Source organism: Numida meleagris, chromosome 2 (assembly GCF_002078875.1).
Source record: "Numida meleagris isolate 19003 breed g44 Domestic line chromosome 2, NumMel1.0, whole genome shotgun sequence".
Taxonomy (NCBI): Eukaryota; Metazoa; Chordata; class Aves; order Galliformes; family Numididae; genus Numida; species Numida meleagris.
In genome coordinates this window covers 64190315-64215437 of record NC_034410.1, presented here as the reverse complement: position 1 = coordinate 64215437, position 25123 = coordinate 64190315, and the positions used below count along the sequence as shown (strand labels likewise).

Sequence of the window (25123 nt, the reverse complement as noted above, 5' to 3'; positions counted from 1 at the left end):
CTTCCTACCCTCAGGCAGATAAATACTTCCTCCCAGCTTGGTGCTAGATCATCCATAAAGATATATAAGAGGAAAGAGAAGGCACAAGTCAGACTGCCTCTTTTTCTGAAAGGGCAAATAAGGATGCACTGGTGGTTTAAAAATTCAGATTCCTTGATGACCATCACAAAGGGGAATAAAGGAAGATTTCTGTACTTGCAGAGGACCAGAGTTCCAGAATGTGCCAGCATTACACACCAGCGTACTCATATAAACCTCAAAGGCTTTACAATACTGAAGGGATTATGATTATTTTGTTTGCAAGGGACAAGCATAGGACCAGTACAAACACAGCCTCAGAAGTCTTTCACAGCAAAGGAACCCTATCAAGAAAATCCACTACGGAGTTTAGCAAAGAATTACCAACAACCCCACCCTCCACCCCGGCCACTGTGTTTCTTTTTTATCTATGACACTGCTGGCCCTCAGTTTCCAGCACGAAAACAGAAAGAGGCTACTGGATCACTTACTGGAACATTTCATCACATTTCTAGAGCTTGCCCTCCAGCTGTAGAGAGGCTCCTTCCCTTAAACACAAGCTGTGGGCTGCTGTTACCTACCACAGGGGCCTGCTGCTGCTGTTCTGTTAGGACTGTCCTGAACCCCATGGCACCCACTCAGCACTGTGAAGAGTGCAAAAATTCCCAAGAATAGGAAAGGTCATGGGTAGTTGTTATTGTTTCACGGAACAAACTGATTCAGCGATTGGTCTTACGTAATGATGCTACATTAGCCATTATTTCTATATTAGAACAGCTTTCCTGATGAAAATAACAGAATACTTTAAGAAAATGTGCAATCTTCCCTGCTGTTAGTTTAACGACAAGCAAGTCTGACAGAAGTGGCCTGGACACACCTGACCTCTGCAAAGCTGAGTGGACTAGATGCTTTACGCTAGCCCTTTTAGGCTATGTATTTCTGCAGCTGCCTTTTAAGCACCGATGCCGCAGCAAAGAAACACGTTTCTCCAAACTCGGCGACTCAGACAGCTGTATCTCTTCCTTGCAGGCCCGCGCCCGGAGCGCTGAGCTGCCGCTTCCCGTCGGAGGGTGTGTGACTTTGCGCAGCCCCGCTTACCCTACGCAAGAGCCGACGGAGGAGCAACAGCCGCAGCCCGAGCCGCCTCCTCCACTTCCGAGCAGGCGCAGCGGCGGGGCGCGGGTGGGGCGAGACCTCCGCCGCCGGGCCGCGGGGCTCGGCAGGAGCCGGTGAGGCGGCAGGACGGAGCCCGCAGCCACGGTAAGGCCCGACGGACCGGGGGAGCGCGGGCCGGGCGGCCGGGTGCCCCGCCGAAACCGAAAGGCCCGCGCCGCCCCCATCTTGCGGCGACGCCGGCTCCCGGGCCGGCCTCGGTGCCCGCCGGGCTGACAGCCCCGGGCGGGGCGAACCGCAGGTGCGCGGCACGCGGGAAGGGGCGCCGGGCCGCGAGGAGACGGTGCGAGCGCGGGGAGGCGGCCCGAGCGGGGCCGGCGGGCAGGAAGCCTCCGGGAGGAGCCGTAGGAGGACGCGCTGCCGGCCAACGAGAAGTAGGCCGGAGCCCACCCTCGGCTCCTGCCAGCGAAACTGCCCGTGCTGTGTCCCGCGGAGGGATGCGCGTCTTTGCGACCACTTATAAAGCGACGGTGATACAAGTGTACTGGTGCAAAACGTCGCGCAGACCCTCTGCTCTCCCCTTGCCCATCTCCCTTTGCTCTTTTACCAGAACACACAGTGTATCGTCATTATCTTTGCTTCCTTTAGTTTGGCTTCTTCATGCATTCCCACAGACTCCCCTCTATGAACTGCTCGTGCAACATGTATTTTCTTTGCTGTTTCCAAAAGTAAGGAAGTAAATGTTCCTCTGTAAAAAAACCACCATAGAGAAAAAGAAAAATCTTAGCGGAATGGAAAGGTTTAGGCAGAGTGGGTTATGAGAGTTACGGTGATAGAGCTGTGAGGCACTGACAGGTCTTGAAACATCTTCTGCACATGCATAATTTTGTCCTCTGCTGCTGCAGCCCTTCCACCTTTCTCCCCCATTTGCCCATATCAATGATACCAGTTCCAGTTTGTTACTCTGCTCCGTTCTTCACTGATAACTACGTGGCCAAGAGATTGAGGTAGCTACAAATTTGGCCCCTTTCTTTTGATTGTATCTCGCAATGCCTCTCAAGAAGTAGCCTGCTCCGAGTAGCATTAGCCCTAAAGGGCTGCAATTACAGGTTGACCTTTTTCATGCTACCACATTAATACACCAGCAGTTCTCCTTAACCACGCATGCCACGCATGGTCTGTGTCAAATCGGTGACAAACCAATGGAATGGAGCAAGCCGCTTTCAAATACCGCTTACGCCCAATGTGACCTGGTGATCAGGACATGATTCTAGGGAGTTTGCCCCTCTCTTAGGGGTCAGAGGGGAGAACATAACCATGGGGTTAAAAAGGAAATTACCACAAAACCATGTTAAACTTTTACTACTCTCCAAAGAAAAGCCATGCATGCTCGTTGATTAAAAAAAAAGACCCTCTTTTAGCAACCATTGTTCAAAGCTTTCATAGTACATATTCACAGTTGCTAAATATGAATCATCTCTAATACAGATGGTCAGAGTAGCATGCTGGAAATAATTTGGTTCATAATCAACCAACTGTACAGGTGAGAGTGACTTTATAGATACAAATTAACCCCAGGAAGTATACTTGGCCTCTGTAAGGTTAGGCTGAGCTGAACTACAGAATTTCTTTCCTCTCAATCACAGACATTTAATGTATGTATTCATGTATCACAGGTGCTAAGAATACATTTGAATGATCATGTATCTCAAAAAGAAGTAAGCTTTGAATGGACTTGAGCCTTCCTCCTTGATTTCTGCATTATCGGACGCTCCCAGGTAACAGCAGTCAATATCTTGTTAGGTAGCATACTGAAATGAGTAGTCTTTAAAAAATATACATCTACGTATGTAATTTGTGTTCAGAAGAACAGTAGGTGCAATTCTTGCCTGAGCAATTACTACTTAGATGTAAAATTACCATTAACACGCTTAACTCACTACGGGTATATGCCTTAGCTCCAGCATTGTAAAGGGCTACCCCAGATAAAGAAGCACAGTGTTAGTCCGTGTCATGTTAAAGTCTCATGACTGCATTCAGGCCTTTGTACTTGTGACACCTGTACCCATCAGCAGCATCTCACCAAGAATGCCAAGGAAGCCATCAGGCCATCACCAGGGACTTCCATGGAGACAAGAGCTCACCTACAAGAGCAGCAGCAGGGATTCTTAGCAGCACTAGCTGCCATTTGTGTGTTGCCTGGCTATTTGAAAAGCTTTAAAGCAATGCAAAAATAATAATAATAATAAAAATAAAACTCTCCCTCAGTTGCTAGGCATGGGAGAATTTACCTTCTTGCTAAATGAAGGCTGCCATATCGTCAGCGCTGTGCTTACTGGGCAGGCTAGCTCTCCAACAAAACACAATCAGCATTCTTTCAAATCCAGGAAAGCCAAAGGAGAAAAATCTGAATAGAGTAACTGCTTCAACTGTAAGGAGCATTTCCCCTGGCTGTATGACAACAGATCGTAGCATATACAGGAAAGAAGCTCTTGCTTTCTGTATTCTACAGGTGTATTTTTTTTTAATAATTCTTTATTCTTCCCTGTTTTGGCTTGTCAGTATTGAAATGACCAGCCAGTTTCCAGATCTGCACGTTACCATCTCTCTTCCTTCAAGCAACTACTTTCTACAGACCCTTTCACTACCCCATTAGCTCCCAGTCTCCAGAACGAGGGGGTGGTAATTGAGCTGCAGCTGATGTCCATAACCATGTTATAATCTTTGCAGCTAGAAATTTGAAGAAACAGGTGCACAGTAGTTCACAGGCATTATTAGTAATCTGTTGCTCTGAACCATTTGGGAATCCCTTTTCTACACTAAATAGTGACAGCTCTAAATAGAGCTGTCAGCTACCTGAATGAACTATCTGTTGCTGCTGACAGTGCCTCTGTTATAGCCATCACAGCCACCCGGAAGAAACAGAAACTGAACAACCCTTCTGTCTCTTGGACTTTGCCTTTTATTAGAAAACGTTCTCTTTACATGACATAACGTGGTTAAGGTGAGAGTTCAGTGACGGAAAAGCAGAGTTTGTGGGTTGCTGACGTGTGCTTGAGGTAGGCTGCGTAGCCTTCTGTTCAGGTTTTACCTCCTGAGAGACACATCAGGCAAGAGAGTAGTGCAGCTTTATCAAAAGCTTAAAATTGGTGGGTATTCTCTGGGGGTGACTTGCCTACCCATTTCAAGGCTCCCCCAAGTTCTCAGTCTTTTTTTTTGCTGGTTTATTTAGGAATTATTGCAAGCCTTCATAATTTCTTCATCTCTTTTTTTTTCTTTTTCCTAAGGGATGGGGACATGAGAGTGTTGCCTTATATCCCCACCACAGTCCTTGCCAGTGTTTGTCTCCTTAAATTGAGGCAGCTGTGAAAAGGAGTTTCCTACAGAAGCTGGGTTCTCTCTTTCATCATCCAGAGAAACCTTTTCTTTGTCTTAAGCTTCAAGCAAACTCTTGAAAGCTGAGTTTGCAAATATGCCTAAGATGTAGCTTAGAGTTATATAAGTATCTAGGCACTTGGCAGACCCACGTTCAAGCAATACAGAAAATAAATCGTCTCTCAGAATTGTTATGTACAACCTGCCCTTAGAACTGTGGCCCTTGGTTTTTCAGGTTCCCAGTTTTTGCAAGCAAAGCATGAGGTATAAGGACAGCACCGATCTACTACGTATTACATGGATAAGAACACATAACATTATTAACAGTAATTTGCAGCAATCGGGTGAAGAAACAGTTTAACATCAGTTTAATATAACTCTAATGGATTGATAGAATACATCATTTGTGATCTTCAGGTCTGATCCTATGGGAGAACAAGAGAATCTTCAGTTTCACACTGGGGCCCTTTGAAATGCATCTAGTTCAGAGGAATTACAAGACTATATATGCCAGTGTCCCTCTCCTTACACAGAGGTTTATTTAGTGGAACAGCTAAATGCTGAATAATGACACTTTCTTTTCCTCTTTCATGTAGATCCAGAAGTGCTAGGGTACTTCATTTCCTTATACTGCTAAGCCACAAAGCCTGCAATCATGTCCCTGGATGACATCCACATGAGCACAGAGGATTTGCTTGAAAAACAACAAATAGATGCTGGAGGATACGGAACAATTTCTTTATGCCTTCACAGGACACATGGATATGTAGTATTAAAAAAAGTGTATACAGGACCCCAGCGCACTGAGTAAGTTAAAGATCTATTTTTTTCTTTCAGTCTAATGAATCCTCTAAATTCAGTGGAGATAAATCTAAATAAAAGTTTATAATTTTTGATCTTTGGATCCTGGAGATACTGGGGGAAAATACTCTTAATACAGTGCTAGCAGCTTTCCTTCAGATTTTCATTTTTCCCTCATTAGCCACCCTTTCTGCAGTTTTAACTCATTACAGTGAAGTTCCCAAGTTTGTTATCTTTTGCAAGGTGTGTGCTGCTGTGAATTGTTAAGCCTTGCACACCTACGCAAATGCAGGAACTTGGTGGACATGTTATTTTCAAGCTTGCAGATCAGTTCTCAGTGTAGTTGTCCCAGCTGTACGTGTCCACTAGGAACTGAATAGACACTGGCCATCAGCAGTACTCCAGCTCTACAGTTATGATACCAAGAATGTAACTCTCTCCCTTGAGAAGGAGCATGAGCTAAACCCGCTGATATAATTCAGGGACTGAATTAGCTGTTGGTTTCAATGGATTCAGGTCACATTCTAGCTCTACTTCCTAACAGCCCTAACCATCATAAATCTCTCCCTTGAGTCATCTACTAGAGAGAGACAAAAACCCACGATCTTCTAATTTGAGTTAGGATAAGTAACGTGAGTCTTTATTTTGCCAGTGCAAAGTGAATTAAGAGATTCTAGTAGTTTGCAGATGGCACTGATGGTTGGGACAAACAGTTAAAATGGATAAGCCTGCCAGCTTTATTTCTGGTTTTGTTTTTTTTCAGTCTCATTACCCAGGCTCTTTAAGCTTTTTATTCCTTATAAGTCTTGAATCAAAAGACTTAAGCAACCTTCTAAATGAGCCTAAAGCAAACAAAACAACCACCTTCTCTAGTACTAGAGAGGAAGACAGAGGGAGAAAGCAGTTTCTTCTTGAGTCACAGCCTAGGAAAGCATTAGCAAGCAATATAGTCTCAAGTTTTTCTTGCATCCATTTGCCTGTGACTTAACAGGAGTAATCGTAAATTACCATCCCTTCTTATACTTAAAATCATGGGTACCTTGCTTTTCTAATATTGAGCTCCTGTGACTATTGGTGGGTTGTACTGAGGCCCAGGTGACCAGACTTTGAGTTCATCCTAAACCCATAATCCATAGTAAATGTTATCATCATCCAGTACACGGGTAGACTTCCCTATAGTAAATCCACTTACCGGTTGAAAACCAACAGAAGGAATGGTTCATCTTACAGTGGCTCTGGGGAGGTTGACATTTGGCTATCATTTTCATGATGAATCAACAGCATTTTCATTCCTGTGGTTTTTTTTTCTAGCCCACATTCAGAGTAATTGCTTTTTTTTTTTTTTTTTTTTGCAGATGTAATGCTTCCCTTCTTGAAGAAGGCAGGATTATGCGCAATCTGCAGCATGACCGTGTGGTAAAACTACTAGGTGTAATTTTGGAAGATGGAAACTACTCACTTGTGTTGGAGTACGTGTGCCGGGGCAACATGATGAAAGTGCTACAAAAAGTGAGCAGTGAATTGCTTCATCCATTGTTGCTCCTTTGGGTTGATGATTGAAAGGAACAGGATGTTACTGCCAACTCCAGAGGATGCAGTCCTAGTTTCTGATTCTCCTTTCTGTATTAAAGGGCCAGCGGCACCCTGTCTCCTCTAGAGATGGCAGGTCATAAAAGCTATGGCTTTCCTGTGCATCACAGAGGAACAGACCACAGTTGTAGGTTCAGAGTTAATGGAGTATGTTTGTATAAATATTTGAAGAATTTTCTTAAAAAGAGTGCTCTTGTAATTATGGAGTGACTCGAGAAGTACTGTAATGGAATAATTTAGATTCAAGAAGGACCTTTAGTTCCTTTCATACCCGGAAACAAACTTGGTTAAATAATGTTTCTTATTTGATGGTTGTAGTAGCATTCTTTAATAGATGGTATTCCTTCATTTCAGTTCCCAATACCTTTGTCAGTGAAAGGGCGTTTCATCCTGGAGATCATAGAAGGTATGCTTTATCTACACGCGCAAGGCATAGTACACAAAGACCTAAAACCAGAAAACATCCTTGTGGATAAGGACTTCCACATTAAGGTAAGTATTAAAATGTAAATGGAGAATGCTGATAATTTGGGTCACAGATCACAGTTCATCTGCATTTGGATGGTATTCCTGATTGGTAGATGAACTCTTCTGTATTTCACTGAGCTATCGCTAAGACAGTATTAGCAGTGACCTACACAAGCTCTGCACCTGAGCTTTGCATATTCTTCCCCCCATCTTTGAAAAAAAAATCACAACAGGTATTAAAAAAAGAACAATATTAGTGAGAATTAGTGAAAAAACAGCTAGAAAGAAAAAAGAACAAACTTTAGCACCCACAGTTTGAAACAAAAAATGTTTTAAGGATCATGTCTTTTGTCATTTCTCATCCTGCCTCTAACTCCTTCCTTTTCTTCTTCTCCTTATTATCTTTTCCTCTTTTGTCTCCCTCTTTTTTCCCTTAGTCATCATTTTTAAAATGACAGCCAGCAGCTACAGGAAAAAAAGCAGCAGGAGACTACTTCAAAGAGTGATTTATAAACCTGTTCCAAAGCTCTTCTATTAACTTCAGAGGGCTTTTGGATCGAGACATATGCATATAGAGCCTACTGCTCAATAAACCTGAGTAGAATTTGCAGCAGTCCTCATCAGTTGTCCTGGTCAAGGTGAGTTACTGAGATAATCAACTCATTACAGTAGGAAACTAGTGAATAAAATGTTGTGAAGAAAATTCTATCACTTGATACTTTTCACACAAATTAACGAGAAATAATTTGACAAGATTAAGATAGTAGCAAGTCATAGTGCAGTATGAGCAGCTTGCAGAAAAGAGAGATAAGCTTGTATTGTTGTTGTTTTTTTTTTGACCAAAACAAAAAAACAACAACAAACCCACCACATCGTTATCCACTTTAAATGTAAGTTGGATGGTTTGGGGGGTTTCAGCTTGCTTATACAGACAGGCATAAATTAGATTGTTATCACACTGTATGGCAAACTGAACTGGATCAAGGATCAAATTAAGAATCAGATCAGACTTAGCAGTTTGACCAAAAGTCTCACGTAAGGCAGCTGTTGTATGATCTGATCTGTCTGCTCAGATGTGTTTAACATTGCCAATATTTATAACAGGAAACAGCCATTCTAGGAAACTGCAAATGTAGGAGGATTTTTTATCATGTTTTCCTCTGCCACATTAGACCTCTTCTCAATTTTAGACATGAACTTGGAGACCTATGTCCTCAGCAGGTTTTAACTTAGAATTTCTTCCCCTTTGAATATATCACCGCTAAATTTAGCTGAAAGCTTTAGAAACTAAAGAGGAACAATAAGCTAGTTAGAGGCAGCAAGAGAAGAGTTAGAAGTGAAGCAGTGTGTCACTCAAGTTGTATCTGAAGTGACTGGGTTACACAACTAGCTGAGTTTCACAGCTTCCTGTGGCCAAGAGAGGTAGTCCCGCTTTCTTCCATTTTTTCTCTCCTGTTGAATTCCTGGACCTTGACCTCCCTGCCCCCAGTATAATTTAGGAAGCCAAACCAAGAGATGACATTTTGCCTTTCTAGCTACTCTTCTGCTAGGGAGCACTTAGTGCATTAGGCTGGTTGAGTGCCTTGCACTAGATCCAACCAGGGCTAGTGCTGGACCAGAGTAAGCCGAGGGAACACATGAGAGGAGGCTGTGAGAAAAGGAGGGTAAAATTACTTTGTTCACCACCAGCTGTTAGTCTAGCTGTTATAAAAAAGCACCCTAAGGTTTCACTAATGTCATGTTGTCAAGGGCATAGTACCCAGATACCCTAGCTTTAACTTATTTCACGCTGTCCTTTTTCCATATCTCTTACAGCACACACATTGTATCACTTTAGATCTAATTCCTCTCCTTTTTTGTAGAAAGGCGTAAGGGGGGTTGAGTTAAATGGATTCTAAATGGAAAGGGGGAGGTGGCAATGTACGTGCTTCTCATAGATTATTTCTGAGTCTGAGTTGCTGCTTTTGTGGATCTTCTGTTATGCTGTGAGTACAGCAAAGCATAACTTGAACAAGGTTATCACTATGAGCAATGCCGAACGTTTTTCGCCTTGCACTGTACCATTGCTCCAAGTGGTCTTAAGCTAATATTGAAAGTTCAACATAATGGTTTCCAGTTGGCAGTAATATTTTTTAGGGGGAAAAAAAGAAAAGATAAAATAGCAAACATTTTTTCCCCCTTTCTTTTAGATACATTTTTGCAGAGTTTCATTTTTACTTAAGTTACTACCAGCTACTGTTATTAAATTGAGCACCGCATGAATTACTCCCTTATCTCCTTTTCATCACAGCACTAGCTCTGACATTTATTTATTTTTTTTTAAAGATTGCAGATCTTGGTGTTGCTTCCTTTAAGAACTGGAGCCGGCTGACCAAAGAAGAGACCTGCCGACAGAAGAAAATCAAGAGCGCTTCCCAGAACAATGCTGGGACCCTTTTCTATATGGCCCCAGAGCACTTAGACAATGTTAATGTAAAACCTGTGGAGAAATCAGATATTTACAGCTTTGGCATTGTAATCTGGGCGATTTTTGCTAACAAAGAGCCATATGAGCGTAAGTTACTTGGAAAAAGACTAGACTAGATTACAAAATTAAGTTATAAATGCTAAGCGTTTAAAGTTACAAAGTTAAGAATAGTGGATTATATTGCCTGTACCCAAGTATAGCCCCTGTTTTACATCTCATGGCCACTTATAGGCATTGGCTGCATCATTCCTTTCGAGTGTGGTCAGGAATATCCCAGTTGTATTTGAAATACAGGCATAAGCCCAAGTTTGAACATACGGAATGCATGTAAACCTGCACTCAGTGGCAGAAATTAGACAAGCCTTGGGCAGGCCAGGATGGAAGCTCATGTATGTTGTTTCCTAGCATGGGCTAAACATACCAGCATTTTTCTTTTAACAGGAATGTTCACACAGCCAGTTACCATTTCTCAGCTGTGTGATTCTAATTTCTTAACAAGCATACATGTAGAAAAGTAGGAGCAGATCATGGAATTCCAGAGCAACATGTTCATCATTTTGAATGTTTGTTTTGTTTTGCTAACTGTCTAAACACTGCCTGTGTGACTATCTTTGTGTTCCAACCTAGCACAGAGCATAACTGAAATTCAGGTTCTACAAATCTAGATATGTCACCCTTACATGGCACACATTTGTAAAAACATTTGTTAATCTTAAGTCTCTAACATACGGAAGTTAGGGAACTGGATTCAGATTCACAAATCTCTCAAATTTCTATCTATAACTCAGACATCTCTCTTTGAAATCTTCATTTGCAAATCCAGAAATATGCAGGCTGTTGCTTCACTGTTCCATTTTACCTACAAAGATGTGACTTTGGGGGAGAGAAAAGACCCGTGATCAGAATCTGATCTGAAATTTTAATTTTTCAGATGGTATAAATGAAGCCCATATTTACTTTGGAATCATTCGTGGAAACAGACCAGACATAGAGGAAATCACTGAGGAATGCCCAGATGAAATTATTATCATAATGAAACAATGCTGGGAGCAAGAGGCAGAGAAACGGCCTACCTTCGCAGGTAAGACATTACTGTGGGATTATTTTTGTTACGTGTCCATCAATAGTTTGCAGCGCAGCAAACGTGAATTCTTTCTTATTAATTTTCGATTAGAAAATAAAGCTCCCAACTCACATGCCCAGTAAAGACTGTTCCCTGTACAGTGACTGAAAACAGCATCTTGTCCAACATTCACGGCTTTGAGAAAGATTAGTGACTGGATGGACGTAAGACATTTCATACAGGCTGTAATTTTTCTTCAACGTTGTATGATCTTCCTTCTGAAGTTTTCAAAAAAGCTAGTATGAAGGAACATAGTACATCTGGGGTACAACTGACATAATATCCTATCAAAGTTTGCTTCAAAAGCTGATTAGCCTTCCATTAGCAATGCAACAGTTTGTTACTAATCGTCCTTTTATATGGTCAGAATCCAAAACAACTGAAGTTAGTTAAAGCCTGGACTGAATGGTCTGGCGGAAGTCGGGGGTGTAGAAATAGGAGCATTCATCAAATATACAACATACATGAGCCAATATTCCTCATTTCCCTTTGCCTTTTCCCTCTTTCACAATAGTAGTCCCAAAAAAGAAAAACTGCATGTTATAGTAAATAGGGAATTTTGATTTATGCAGGGGCACCTAGAGCTTCATATGCAGCAGAATCAATATTCATGGGAAGTATATAGACAAGGAGAAACAAATCTACTATTTCTATATTTAACCTGCAATGATGTTTGTAGATTCTTTGAGTAATTCCATCTTTAGTAGAAATAGTGTAGCTGTTTATCAGATACCTGGATGCAGTTGAATGCATCGTATTTATTTTGGCAGTCAAGGGAAGGTACTTCAGCCACAGATCACTTTCATCCTAAAAAGCCATAAGACAACCAAAAAAATCCACAGAAATAATCTTGTTCTTTTTAACTACAATGAGGCTAAACAAGCTGTGTGAATATAGATTCCAAACGCGCGTATGGTTTTCCCATTTCTGTTTCTGACTTGATATAAAATCTTGAGTCAATCCTTATCCATCAAGGTTGTTAACAGAATAAATTACTTATTTTCTATTGAAAACCATCTTCACCTAGTTCTCTTTTTTTGCAGAAGTTGCTAAAAAATACATGCCCTTTTACTATAAAAATCTAGAAGAAAATATTGAAGACGATCTGAAGAAGATAGAAGTGAGTAATTTCTTAAGTATTATTTCCTAAGTATTAAAGTGTCAGTTTCCCAACCATGCCATGCCACATTGCAAGATTCTGCCAAACTCTGATCATGCCTGACCAAACTGATTTCCTTCTGCATAAAAATGGATGCATTTGTGAATGAGGGGAGATCAGTATGTGTCATTTAACTCAACTTCAGGAAGATTTTCAACACTGTCTCCCAAAATATTCTTGTGTCCAGGTTCAGATGTTACCATCTGGACAGGTAGACAGCCAGATGGGTCAAAAACAGATTGGATTCTTAGAGGGTGGTGGTTAATGGGCCCTACTTCACCTGGAGAAAAGGAGCAATTGGAGTAATGCAGGGATCTACTATAATGGGACATGCCCTGGTTTACACCTTGATCAGTAATCAAAGGAGTGATGGAGTATGATCTTGTAAGATGCACAGATGACAAACTATGGGGATTAATAAGTACCATCATGGTCAAGGGTGCCCACAGCAGGCTGGAAGAATGGGATGACAGAAACCTTACAAAATTCTGAAAAAAGACAAATGCAATATGATGCACCAGGGGAGAAACGACACGTAGCATCAATGCTGGCTGGGGAACAGCACTACTGCAAAGACTGGGGCTTACTCAGCCTGAACATGAGATGGTTTGAGAAAGACATAATAGTAGAAGCCTGTTCCTACCTTTGAAGGGTTTACTGAGAAGTTCGAGCCAAGCTCTTTCACAGCAGTGCATAGAAAAAGGAAGATGAGAGACAGTGAGCATAATGTGAAACAAGAATAGCCCCACCAGGACAGACAAGCAGTGGAGGAAGCTGCCCAAGGGGGTTGTCAAGTCACCATCCTTAGAGGTTTCTCTAGGATGCAGATGGATAAAGCCCTGAGCTACCTCGTCCAGTCCCTATGCCCCTGTTCTGGGCAGGATGTGGGACAAGACATGTCCAAAGGCCTGCTGTAACCTGAATGACCCTGTGATTCTATGATAACACAATACTAAAGAAAAGCTTCCATCGAGCTATTATTCCCAGAGATTCAGAAGTGTCAGAATATGATTTAAAGTAAGTATTAAAAACTCTGTAAATTCATACTAGGTTTTTTTTTTTTAATGCCTGTAAATTCACAGCCTGCTTGAGAGCAGGAACTACACAACAGCAATAAAAACAGTTCCCATTTTTATTTGAAATCGGTTATTTTTCATTAGTGCGTAAGTTGGTTTCTCTTCCTTTTCTGACTTGACGTTTACAACTTATGATACAAAGAATGATTTCTGGACTGAAAAATAATAAGAGAATGAGAACTTCTTGAATACTGGCTCATAACAGAATCTTTTTGTCGTATATTTTATTAATTTACTCATTTGTTGTGACAGCTATCAGTGAGAACTCCAAGAATTAGGGTTTAGTCTTTGCAATAAGGGAGGCTCAGAGAGCATATGACCAGTTCTTTTAACTAAGAAAAACAATTTTGGGAAATTATTCATTTACAGTTTTCTCTGAAGTGCTTCCTTCTGTCGCCAAGTCTGCAATTGTGGAATTGAAAGTTTCTGGTTTAGAAAACCTGTTGATTATGAAGCACAAGCAGTTGTTCAACACAGTAATATAAGACTGATTATACAGATTTCCTAGACTGATTTGACTGAACTAACTTGTGATGTGGTGTCCAAATGTCCAAATTATGATAACGGCCCCAAATAATTATAGGGGCTAAAAAACTGTTCAGGAAATGGGATATGTCTATTGCTTTCTCAGGAAGAAAAGCAACCCTTCATATCAGGCCACACAGGTGTGGGGCACAGAGCATTAATACAGCATCCAGACAAGTCAGGGTGGTGAACTGCTAGTACAGCTTCATTAGGACCATGAGTTAGAGGGCGTAGGCAGCGCCTTTTTTTTGCCTCAGCACTAGCAATTGTGGGATGCAAGAGTTTACAGCCCCCTAACTAAAGGGGCCACAGCGCACAGAATAGTTGAGGTTGGAAGAGACATGTGGAGATCATCTGGTCCAACCCCCTGCTCAACCAGGAGCACCTAGAGTAGGCTGCCCAGAATCAGGTTCAGGCAGCTTTTAGGCATTTCCAAGCACTCCAAGAGTCCATCTGAGCAAACCCTGCCACTGCTTGGTCACCCATACAGTTTAAAAATATAAAAATTTAAAGAAAAAAAGCGAAAAAACCCCACACCGCCACTTTCTGACATTCAGACAGAACCTCCTGTGGTTCAATTTTTTCCCACCACCTCTTGTCCTGTCACTGGGCACCACTGAAAAGAGTCTGTCTTCTTTACACCGTACCATCAGATGCTTATACATGCTAACATGATTTCCTCTGATCCTCCTCATCTCCAGGCTAAACATTGCCAGCTTTCTCAGCATCTCTCACACATGAAAGATGCTACAGTCCCTTACTCGTCTTATCTGGACCCTCTCTGTTGGCTCTTGTACTGCAGGGACACAGCACTCCAGGTGTGGCCTCACCAATCCTGAGTAGAGGGGAGGGATCACCTCCCTTGACCTAGTGGCAACAGTCCTCCAAATGCACCAGGACACCATCAGCCTTCTTCACTGCAAAGGTGTATTGCTAGTTCACGTTCAATTTGGCATCTACTAGGTCTCCCAGGTCCTTTTCTGCAGAGCTGCTTTCCAGCCAGTCAGACCCCAGTATATACTGGTGCATGGAGTTATTCCTCTTCAGGTGCAGAACTTAGCATTCCCCTTCACTGGCCTTCTTGAGGTTCCTGCCAGCTCATTTCTCCAATCTATTGAAGTCTTTCTGGATCATTAATGGAGAGATTGAACAGGATTGGACTCAGTAATGATGGTGGAATTCATTCAGAAATTCCTTTCAGGAATGGTGGAAGTCATTGCTAGGCCACTCTCCATTATCTTTAGTAAGCTGTGGGGAACAGGAAAGGTGCCTGAGGACTGGAGGAAAGCTAATGTCACGCCAGTCTTCAAAAAGGACAAGAAGGAGGACCCGGGTAACTGTAGACCGGTCAGCCTCACCTCCATCCCTGGAAAGGTGATAGAACAACTTATCCTTGGTGCTGTCTCCAGGCACATCAAGGATAAGAGGGTCATTAGGGGCAGTCAGCATGGCTTCACCAAGGGGAAGTCATGCTTGACCAACCTGGTAGCCTTTTATGAAGACGTAACCAGGTGGATAGATGATGGTAAAGCAGTGGATGTGATCTATCTTGATTTTAGTAAAGCATTTGACACTGTCTCCCACAGCATCCTTGCAGCTAAACTAAGAAAGTGTGGTGTGGATGATCGAGTAGTGAGGTGGACTGTGAACTGGCTGAAGGAAAGAAGCCAGAGAGTTGTGGTCAATGGGACAGAGTCTAGTTGGAGGCCTGTATCTAGTGGAGTCCCTCAAGGGTTGGTGCTGGAACCAGTACTATTCAATATATTCATCAGTGACTTGGATGAGGGTATAGAGTGCACTGTCAGCAAGTTTGCTGATGACACAAAACTGGGAGGAGTGGCTGACACGCCAGAAGGCTGTGCTGCCATTCAGTGAGACCTAGACAGGCTGGAGAGTTGGGCGGGGAGAAATTTAATGAAATATAACAAGGGCAAGTGTAGAGTCTTGCATCTGGGCAAGAACAACTCCAGGTACCAGTATAGGTTAGGGACTGACCTGTTGGAGAGCAGCACAGGGGAAAGGGACCCTGGGGGTCCTGGTGGACAGCAGGATGACCATGAGCCAGCACTGTGCCCTTGTGGCCAAGAAGGCCAATGGTATCCTGGGGTGTATTAGAAGGGGTGCGGTTAATAGGTCAAGAGAGGTTCTCCCCTCCCCTCTGCTCTGCCCTGCTGAGACCACATCTGGAGTACTGTGTCCAGTTCTGGGCCTCTCGGTTCAAGAAGGATAGGGAACTGCTTGAGAGAGTTCAGTGCAGAGCCACAAAGATGACTAAGAGAGTGGAGCATCTCTCTTATGAGGAAAGGCTGAGGGAGCTGGGTCTCTTTAGCTTGGAGAAGAGGAAAATGAGAGGTGACCTCATTAATGTTTATAAATATATAAAGGGTGAGTGTCAAGAGGATAGAGCCAGGCTCTTCTCACTGCCATCTAATGATAGGACAAGGGGCAATAGGTGCAAGCTGGAACACAGGAGGTTCCACATAAATACGAGAAAAAACTTCTTCACAGTAAGGGTAACAGAACACTGGAACAGGCTGCCCAGGGAGGTTTGTGGGGTCTCCTTCTCTGGAGACTTTCAAAACCCACCTGGACACGGTCCTGGGTGACCTGATCTAGGTGTTCCTGCTCCGTCAGGGGGATTGGACCAGAGGATCTTTCAAGGTCCCTTCCAATCCCTGACATTCTGTGAATGACCCACAGGGTATGCTGCTAGTTACCAGCCTCCAACTAGACTTCTAACCATTGATCGCTACCCTCTGGGCCCAGATATTCAACTAGTTTTCAAGACACTGTATGCTTATCTAGCTCACAATTCATCAGCTTCTTTGTGAGGATCTTACAGGAGACATTAATTACAAAACGTATCACTATTCAGTTTCTCAAGTAAAATCTGAATACCTATAGTTATGAGATTTAGAATGTCATCTTTTGCTTTGGGAAGAAAATAGATATAAGGGAAGAGATCAGCAGTTGTTGATTTTTAATCTGTGAAAGTACTTCTTGAGTTTAACTTAAAAATTATTTCACAAGGAAAAAGCACTGAAGGAAACCGAAAAATTATTTTTCCATTTAAAAAAAATGTTGACTTCCAGTAAAATCTGAGTAATGGGTACATCAGAAGAGTAGAACAGGAATGGACTTTACCTTTGCTAGCAAAGTGAATATGAGGGTGTAGAGAGGGAAAATTTCACTGCATCTTTCTCAAATCTGAACTCAATGTTCGTGATAGTCTCTAAAAGTCAGTGTGGCCATACCTGGAAGTAACTGACCACCCTCACCTCTTTCCTGTAGATGAATACACTTACTATACACAGATCCACAAAACAGGATGCATACTTGCTACCTTTACCTCAGCAGCATGCCCTGAGATTGCTTGCAGAAGGTCTAGTTATCATGCACAGGACAATTTAAAACCACTGTGTACAGATTAAGCTCATACTCATTTAGGTAAAGGGTGTTCTCTGGCCAACTCAATATTACATACTCCAGTTGCATTACAGTTCTTCCTCCTTTCACTGAAGATTTTTCCCATCTGTAGCAAAGCAGTGGATATTTTCTGCAAGGCTCTGCTCTCTGTAAGACCACAGGATGTCTTCTGACAGATTCATGGAATCTTGTCACCCAGGTGACTTCACTTTGAAGATGTGCAGTTTCCTACTCTACAGGTGCTTCCTTTTGTTAAGCTTTTACCTATAACTTCACCATATGTTCTTTTCTTACATGTAGGAAACGTGGCCCGAGTCAGAAGAATTGCTGCAAGGGATGAAATCCCTTCAAATAGATGCTTCACCAGTGGATACCAGTAATGGCCAAACAGGTGAGTGTTCCAAGTCACTTAACTAGCACATCATCACAGCATGTACTCTGCTGAAGATAAAGTTGCCCCATGTACAAAACAATTAATCTTACCATTAAGTAGCTATGGAGAGACTCAGTTATTCAGTACTTCACAGAGAATTGTAATCACTGAAGAACCTAAGTTTGCTTGTTCCCAAGCTCACAAAATATTTCCAGCATCTACAGTTCAAACCCATTTTATTTTACAGTCTTGCACTTTCCTCTTCCATGCCAACAATTTTTTTTAACATTAGATTTTTCAGTGGTCAATTTGATAATTGCTTTTCGTAGTTGATCTTTCTTCCCATCCTTTTGGTCATGCCAACAACTTAATGCTTGTCCTGTCAGCATCAGTTCCACAAACTTTCCTTTTTCCCCAGCTTTTCTTACAAATGATTTGAGTGCAACCTGGACACGTAATTATTTAAAAAAAAAAAAAAAAAAAAAAAAACCCACCACAGTATTTTATGATCTTGTTGTCTATAGAGCCTACCTGAGGAGCACTAATAGATGAGTTTTCTCTCCTCACTCTTATATTTTCAAATCTTGGATGAGTTGCATGTTATACAGAGCTCTCACTAGTATGTTATGATGTAGTTAGACTTCTTGTAGCGTAGCTGGAATTGTTTTACCAAACTATCTTAACAGCAAAGGAAATAAGATCGTATTTCCAACACTGATTTACAAGTAACAATCTAAAATGCACTAGAAATCAAATCCTGCTAATTTTGCCCACACCATTTTAAAGACTGTATTAAATAAATAACTCGGAACTATAACAGGCAACTGATAAATCTTCACCAAAGCTACGATTGCCATAATAGTTCTTTAGGAGAACTAATAGACTTAGGGCAGGGCTATTGGTGTATTTTTAAATTAGTGTAGTTAAATTTCCCTAGCAAAAATAATAACATAAGATTACAGATGCACTTGTGCTTTTAAGGATAAGAGGTTTTATTGTGAAACTAGGCTGCAGAAGGATACAATCTTGACATCCTGACCAAGTCAGGTTTGATTTTTTTTTTTGTTTGTTTGTTTCATTTCCCCACTCCACTAGCTCCAGTCAATGGGCATTAATCAGACAGTGTTAGCAAAAGATATCCGGCGCGACCCTGCTCATACGTCTCAAGCTTGTCCTGGAGAATACATGCCATGCAGTTATGTGAATACTAAATTTCTCTAGCTGTGAGTTTTGATGAGGTAGCTTCTGTATTAGCTTATTCCTCCCACGCTCCGTCTAGCAGGGGTGACAATAGAAGCAGATCAAGTCAAACTGAATCTGTACTAACATACAGGCATCAAAAGGAACTATGGAAAACGACAACATCAAAAATTTCACTGACATTATCCAAGCTCACTAAAAGCATATACACTGCATTCCAAGTTTACAGTGTCCTGTGCTTTAGGCAATGTGCAACATTTTCTAGACACCTGTGAAGCCTTCAGAACTTCAAGTTATCTGTAGTCCTGCCTGTAAAAGACAGGAGAACAAGTAGTAAGAAGCAGAATTTTACATTCTTGTTTAGTCTACAAATGTTGCAGTATGATCTACATCATAACTCAGTCTAATTTGGGACTGAAAGAGAGCTTCCTTTGAGAGAGAGAATTAGTTTCAAAGATGACAGACTGTTCTGTTGGGTAGGTGTTGCTTGTAAAAATGTATTCTTTGAAACAATGAAGAATAAACTAGACAAAATAAAAAGGATTAATCACGAAATAATATCTTTTGCAGATATTACTTTAGTGATAAATTATTTGTGTTGCATTAAGTAACACCAGTTACAGTGGGTTTTATTTTCTGTCTTGTTATAGTCTGGTCTTACATTGATTAAATGCCAGTTAATGCAGTCACGACTCAAAGGTGCAGACTCTACAAAAGCCGCTGGGAACCTGTTGTTTCAGTGGCTAAGAACCTGGTGTCAGTATAAGCAGAGCACACAACAAGTTCAGACACCACTTTCCTAGACATAATTCTGTGATACTTCCCCAAAAGGGTATTATATAAAACAGTTTATGCTGGAAGTGATGATAGACTTTCATCTTTCATAAGGTAGCATAATATTAAAAATAAATTAATAGAATGTAACGTCACCACTAGTTATATACTTGCAATGGAATCTATTTCAAATACTTAATTTTCCTCCCTTGCAGATCAGCCTAGGTCTCTACGCAGCTATGAGGATCAGATTAACGAAGCCTTGTTTGCTGCCTGCCCTGAGAACCAGCCTGTTGAGAGCTGTGAGACTTCGTTTATGTCCTCTGACAATCTAGAAAGAAAACTTGAACGTGAATACGACTACCACGCATTTGGCAGCCGGATGGATAAATCAGTTCCACCTGCAATATACACCTCTGAAATGAGAGAGAAAGAAAGGAGACGAAAAGTTTCCCATGATCCATTTGCAAAGGTGTCTTCTGTTCCTCAGTGGAGTGAACTGTATCACAAAGCTGAAAACATAGGATCAAACACTAATCCTTGGTTTTGGCCACCACAAGTTGCAGCAGCCACACAGGGAAATTTAGATCATTTTTATGGGTCAAAGCTTAACAATCTCCTACCAGGAAACACGGAAGATCTCCATGAACCATGTTCACCCAATGCCTTTAGCCTAAGCAAATATCCTGTGCCAGAATCTCGCCCAAACCTGGGGTCACAGAGCAGTGTAACCCAGCAACAGAAGAATGCAGACACGGATACAGGTGAGATTCCTCCTCTTCCTAACTCTTGTGGTTCCGAAAATGTTTTTTCCTTTAAAAACAAAGCGGCCAAAATTGTTTTGCACCTTGTGTAACAACACCTGCTTATTGCTAACAGTTCACTTGTGATACAACGAATGTTAACTTATTTCTTGAAGTTCTCTTTTTTTTTTTCCAAGTGACTACATGTCACTAAAATGCACTAGTTTTGACTTCGTTTTGCATGAAGTCACTGATTTCAGGCTGTTAACTTCGAGCGAATCATTTCTAGCCAACAGTACAACTGAGGAATACCTTAATAATAGCAGACAAGGGATAATACTGTAGCAGCTAACAAAAACAAGAGCTGTTACTAACTGAGCTTGGAAAGCTAGGGAATATTTTTGACCCACAGAATGTAACATTCATATCACAGGTTGTGTGTGCAAAAAGGAAACTTTTCTTATGTATTTTTAGCATTTCAGAAGATAGATATTTAACCTCGATCTGCAGCAAGTTAAGAGATTCCTGAGTTCAGGGAGCCAGCAAGGAGCTAATGCTCTTAACTGGTTTCTCCAGAGAGCACTACTCAGTGCTAACAGGGAGATTCTCTTACTGTTTGCTAGCGAACTGTGGAGTAGAAAGGTATGCAGAAAATGAAGAGAACAGTGAGCGTTAGTAACAAGTAGAAATAAGTGGTCAGTAACCAGCAGCAGGTAAGATACAACTTCCAGGAACTAAAGGAAGTATGGTACACATTAGTCTTCTCCTACTAGTTACTGGATATTTTTAGCGTGGCATTCTTTTCCAGATCTTCTCAGAAAAATAAATAAATAGAGGACACACAGCTGCTTACAGGCAGAACGCCACAAAGTTGTTTTTCTGTTAAATTATTTATGCAGAAGCTGTAACTGTTTGTGAGTTTACATACTGAAATGAGTCTGAGAGCTGTCATGTCAGAAGGCAGGAATTAGAACTGTCAGTATCACTATTAAAAAAAGATCAAAAAAATAAAACCAGTTCTTGTAGGGAGGCAACATACAGTATTGTGGCAGGTATCAGACGGATACAGAAGACCTGCACTGCAGCTCTTCCCTTGTCTTATTTGGTGACCATAACCCGGTCACTCTTACTGCCCCATCATGAGCTGTTAGAGCTCATCTGAACACATCCAAATTATGTCCAAACTACGCCAGGCAGGAAGTTACAATCTCTGCAGGACATTATTGCTACCAACAGAAGATACAGTGGTGTCCCATGCTTTTGCTACAGCTGGTCACAACTAACACACCAACAAACCATGATCAGTCTCAGCACTAAATAGCAGCAGTATGCTTGGCAGCCTTCTTGGTTTGGAATTTTCAAATTTGAATACGTGATGGGAGGCAGTAATATCTGTGACTGCAGCGTGACCCTGCACTGCTATCTGCTAGCCAGGTGTTCGTACACCCATGTGGAATCCTATTGTCCTCACTGGGATCCGAGGATCATGAAGGCTATTAGTCCCTAAGCAAAACCATGACAAGGGTAACTGCTTTAACTAGAGTTATTCATGGAGATAAAGTCCTGTTAATTAAAAAGCTTCTTGTCTTCTTGTATTTAAGAGTGTTATGCACTCATACTGTACAAATAACTGCAGTATTTGTAGATTTTTTTTTTTAATTTACATAATACTTCTAGCATTTCCCCTCTGTTTAGGTATCAAGGTTTCTGCTTCTTTCACAAGGGGAACTTTCACATATTATCCTCCTGCACCTCCAATAACCAGAGGTAAGTGCTGTAGCCTTTATCTGTCATGGAAACCAACAGGATATGCATTGCATCATGATCAGTGAGGAAAAAAGCTTCAGCATCTTGAAGTAATTGATGTAATTGCTTTATATCTTTAAATATAGCAGAAGTTAGCAATATTACTATGTAAAATAATTCTTGTCTCTGCAATTACCTGTATACACATTGATATTTGCTTGATCAAGGACATCATCATCATCTTTAACGTAAAACATAAGGATCACACTGATCAGCCTTCCTTGGAGCACAGGTCTCTAGAGTTCACCTACCTTAAATCCGTAGAATTCTGTCCTGTCCTTTGACATTTTGTTATGGGATAGAATAAGACTGGCTTTCAGTAAAGCACAGCAGTGTCACGCTACACCATGAAAATGCGTTCATGATTGCCAGGACATTGCAGGGAAGTTTGACTAGATGACTTTTAACGGTCCCTTCCAACTCAAACAATGCTATGATTTCTGTGTTAAATACAGTACAAGAATTTAATCCCTCCCTTGATTATCAAAACTTTCATCCTCACCCTACATACAGTACTTCTTCAATTTTTTATTTATATGCAGATGTTTATAAAACTGTATTAATTTCCTTACACAGAAGATTCAGTCATGTACAACATAACTAACAGCTCCGGAATTCAAATTGGATCCCACAATCACATGAAGATTGAAGAGCAGAATCAACACATCAGCGCTTCTTCTCTTGCTACAGAAGCATCTTACTCACATTATAAATCAACGGGTATATTTGGTAAGATATAGCTCCCCAGCTTTGGTGTATTATCCTCATGTAGTTATCTCTGAGAATCATTAAGTTTGGACTACATGAAAACAGTATAACTTATTCTCTGTGTGTCTTGAAAAATAATAGTTTGGCTCCTTTTCTACACAGCAGTATAGTACTTGAAAATATTTAAAGCAAGTAAAGATTTGTGCCAATACTTTTCTGTAATACTGTGTACCTTATTTGTCTTGTAGTTTCACAAGACACCAGATGTAAGTATAGACGTAAAGGAATAGCAACGCAAAAACTGATAGAAGTGAGGTTGAGATTGGTAGCTCTCACCTGACATAAGTATTCCACTAGGGTTAGAAGTTGGAAGATTTTTAAATTTCTTTATTTAATTGGTCAATATTGGATTATGCTACCCTTTTATTCTTAAGTAAACAGAGTCCCAGAACGTAAAAGACGTCACATATAAACATCAGTCAGCTATACAAGGACTTTAGGAAAGAGCTTTTGAATTTTTGCAAGTGCTTAAATAACAAATTATGGTAGCCTCAGAAAAAAAAAAAAAAAACAAAAAACAAGTCCACCAACTGACTTGTGAACAGACACGTTCCAGCTATGAGTTTCTTTCATGGTATTAATCAGGTGATAGTGCCTCCGCTTTTGATCCTGTCACTAAAGCTCTACCTCAAGATATTGCAAATACTTTCGAAAGGACGATTGACATAGCGTGGGGAGCAGAAGGAATGTTAAATAATGCTATTTTCTTATACTTTTTTTTTCCTTCTTCTTCAGACAATAATACTGCCTTGACTGAGAAGCAGCTGAATCTAGTGAGAGAAAATTTATCTAAACAGTGGAAGCACTGTGCTCGTGAACTAGGGTTCAGCAATTCCGAAATTGATGAAATTGATCACGACTATGAACGAGATGGACTAAAAGAAAAAGTTTACCAAATGGTGCATAAGTGGGTAATGAGGGAAGGCTCCAAAGGTGCTACAGTTGGGAAAATTGCCAGAGCCCTCTTTGCCTGCCGAAAACTGGATCTCCTTGATGGCTTGATGCGAATGAAAGAGGAATAAATTGACTGAAACCGGAGAGGGGGGAAAACAGGATATTTGTACCCGAAGACCTTCCAATAACAAATTATTCCGAACAGACTTTCTGGAGTTTTTTGCACAGACTTTTCCTCTTTGGAATGGATTTTTCTGCCAAGCAGTTTTCAGTGAATACCTCCAGCAACTCAAAAAGTTTGTGTCAAGATAATTAGGTCTTCCTGATGTTAAAGTTAGGTATTTTCCTTCCGGGAGGGAAAATTAAAAACAAAGATTTTCGAAACATGATACAAAAGGCATTAATAACACTGATTCAAGGAAGATAAGTTGTACACAATTCCTAGTCTATCTTTAAATGTGATGAACTAAACTCTTCACAGGTTCTGAACAGAAAGTACGTCATTTCAGCAATGACAGTGGATCAGTAAGAATATGAAAGACTGGCTCACTGTTTGAAAGACTTGGACAGAAAGCAAAATCAACCCTTAAATTTTGCCAATACTTACAAGGCTACTGCTATCCCAGATTGCTCTAAGTTAATGTGCTATTATTTTTAAATCTTTTTATAATGTTCATTACATATCTAGCACTATGCTGAATAGAAGTGTGAATAAAAGCAAGAATGATTTTTTTGGTTGAAAAAGTGTGTAATTGATAAAATAGTCTTCTTTCACAGGTTAACATTACATTAGATTTTACGCTGCTGGGTAGAGAAGATTTTACATGAGTAATCTCTGGTCTGCTTTAAAAAATGGAGAAAAAAAACAATCATTGTGCATTCCAAAATAAAGACTCGGGAAAGGTGAGAGCTTTGGGAAAGGGAAAATGCTTTACTATCACAGGACAGAAGACCCATTCTCCTGCTCACTATGTGATTAAGAGTATTACTAGTTACTGAAACTCCTAGGCTGAATTTATACTAGTTAATTAAAATGCACCTTGGAACATTCCAGGATGCTGGAGGTTAGCTGGCAAAGAGTAGCTTACTGCCAGGATAACTAATTCATTTAACCTTGAAAATATTAAAGCATGCTTAGGAATCATTTAAGCAAGGATTGTCTCACCACATTTCAGTTGTACTGGGGAACATTGGAAGAGTTCTGTAGCGTAGATGATGGTGTCCTAGTGCCTGGGAACGTTCCTCATCACTCTTTAATTTACTGGTATTGACACAATCATAGATCATTGGTACTGAGAAAAAAGAATTATTGAGCTGCAAGTTTTTATGCACTAAGAATAGTCATGCCAAACTCTTCCTATGAAGAATTATACCTCTTCTTTGTTTATTACAAGGCAAACATTTTTTGGACCAGGTCTCTTTGC

The 25123-nt window shown here is 41.0% G+C and overlaps 1 protein-coding gene across 1 annotated transcript; it reads left to right on the top strand.

Moving 5' to 3' along the window:
• On the top strand, positions 1038-24443 carry RIPK1 (receptor interacting serine/threonine kinase 1). The gene is made up of 13 exons (XM_021385391.1): positions 1038-1278; positions 2808-2909; positions 5103-5313; positions 6663-6816; positions 7252-7389; positions 9691-9919; positions 10764-10913; positions 11999-12075; positions 17442-17532; positions 19704-20252; positions 21927-21998; positions 22614-22766; positions 23541-24443. Exons 3-13 carry the CDS (start codon positions 5162-5164, stop codon positions 23825-23827), a joined length of 2052 nt encoding a protein of 683 aa, XP_021241066.1. The 5' UTR covers positions 1038-1278; positions 2808-2909; positions 5103-5161; the 3' UTR covers positions 23828-24443.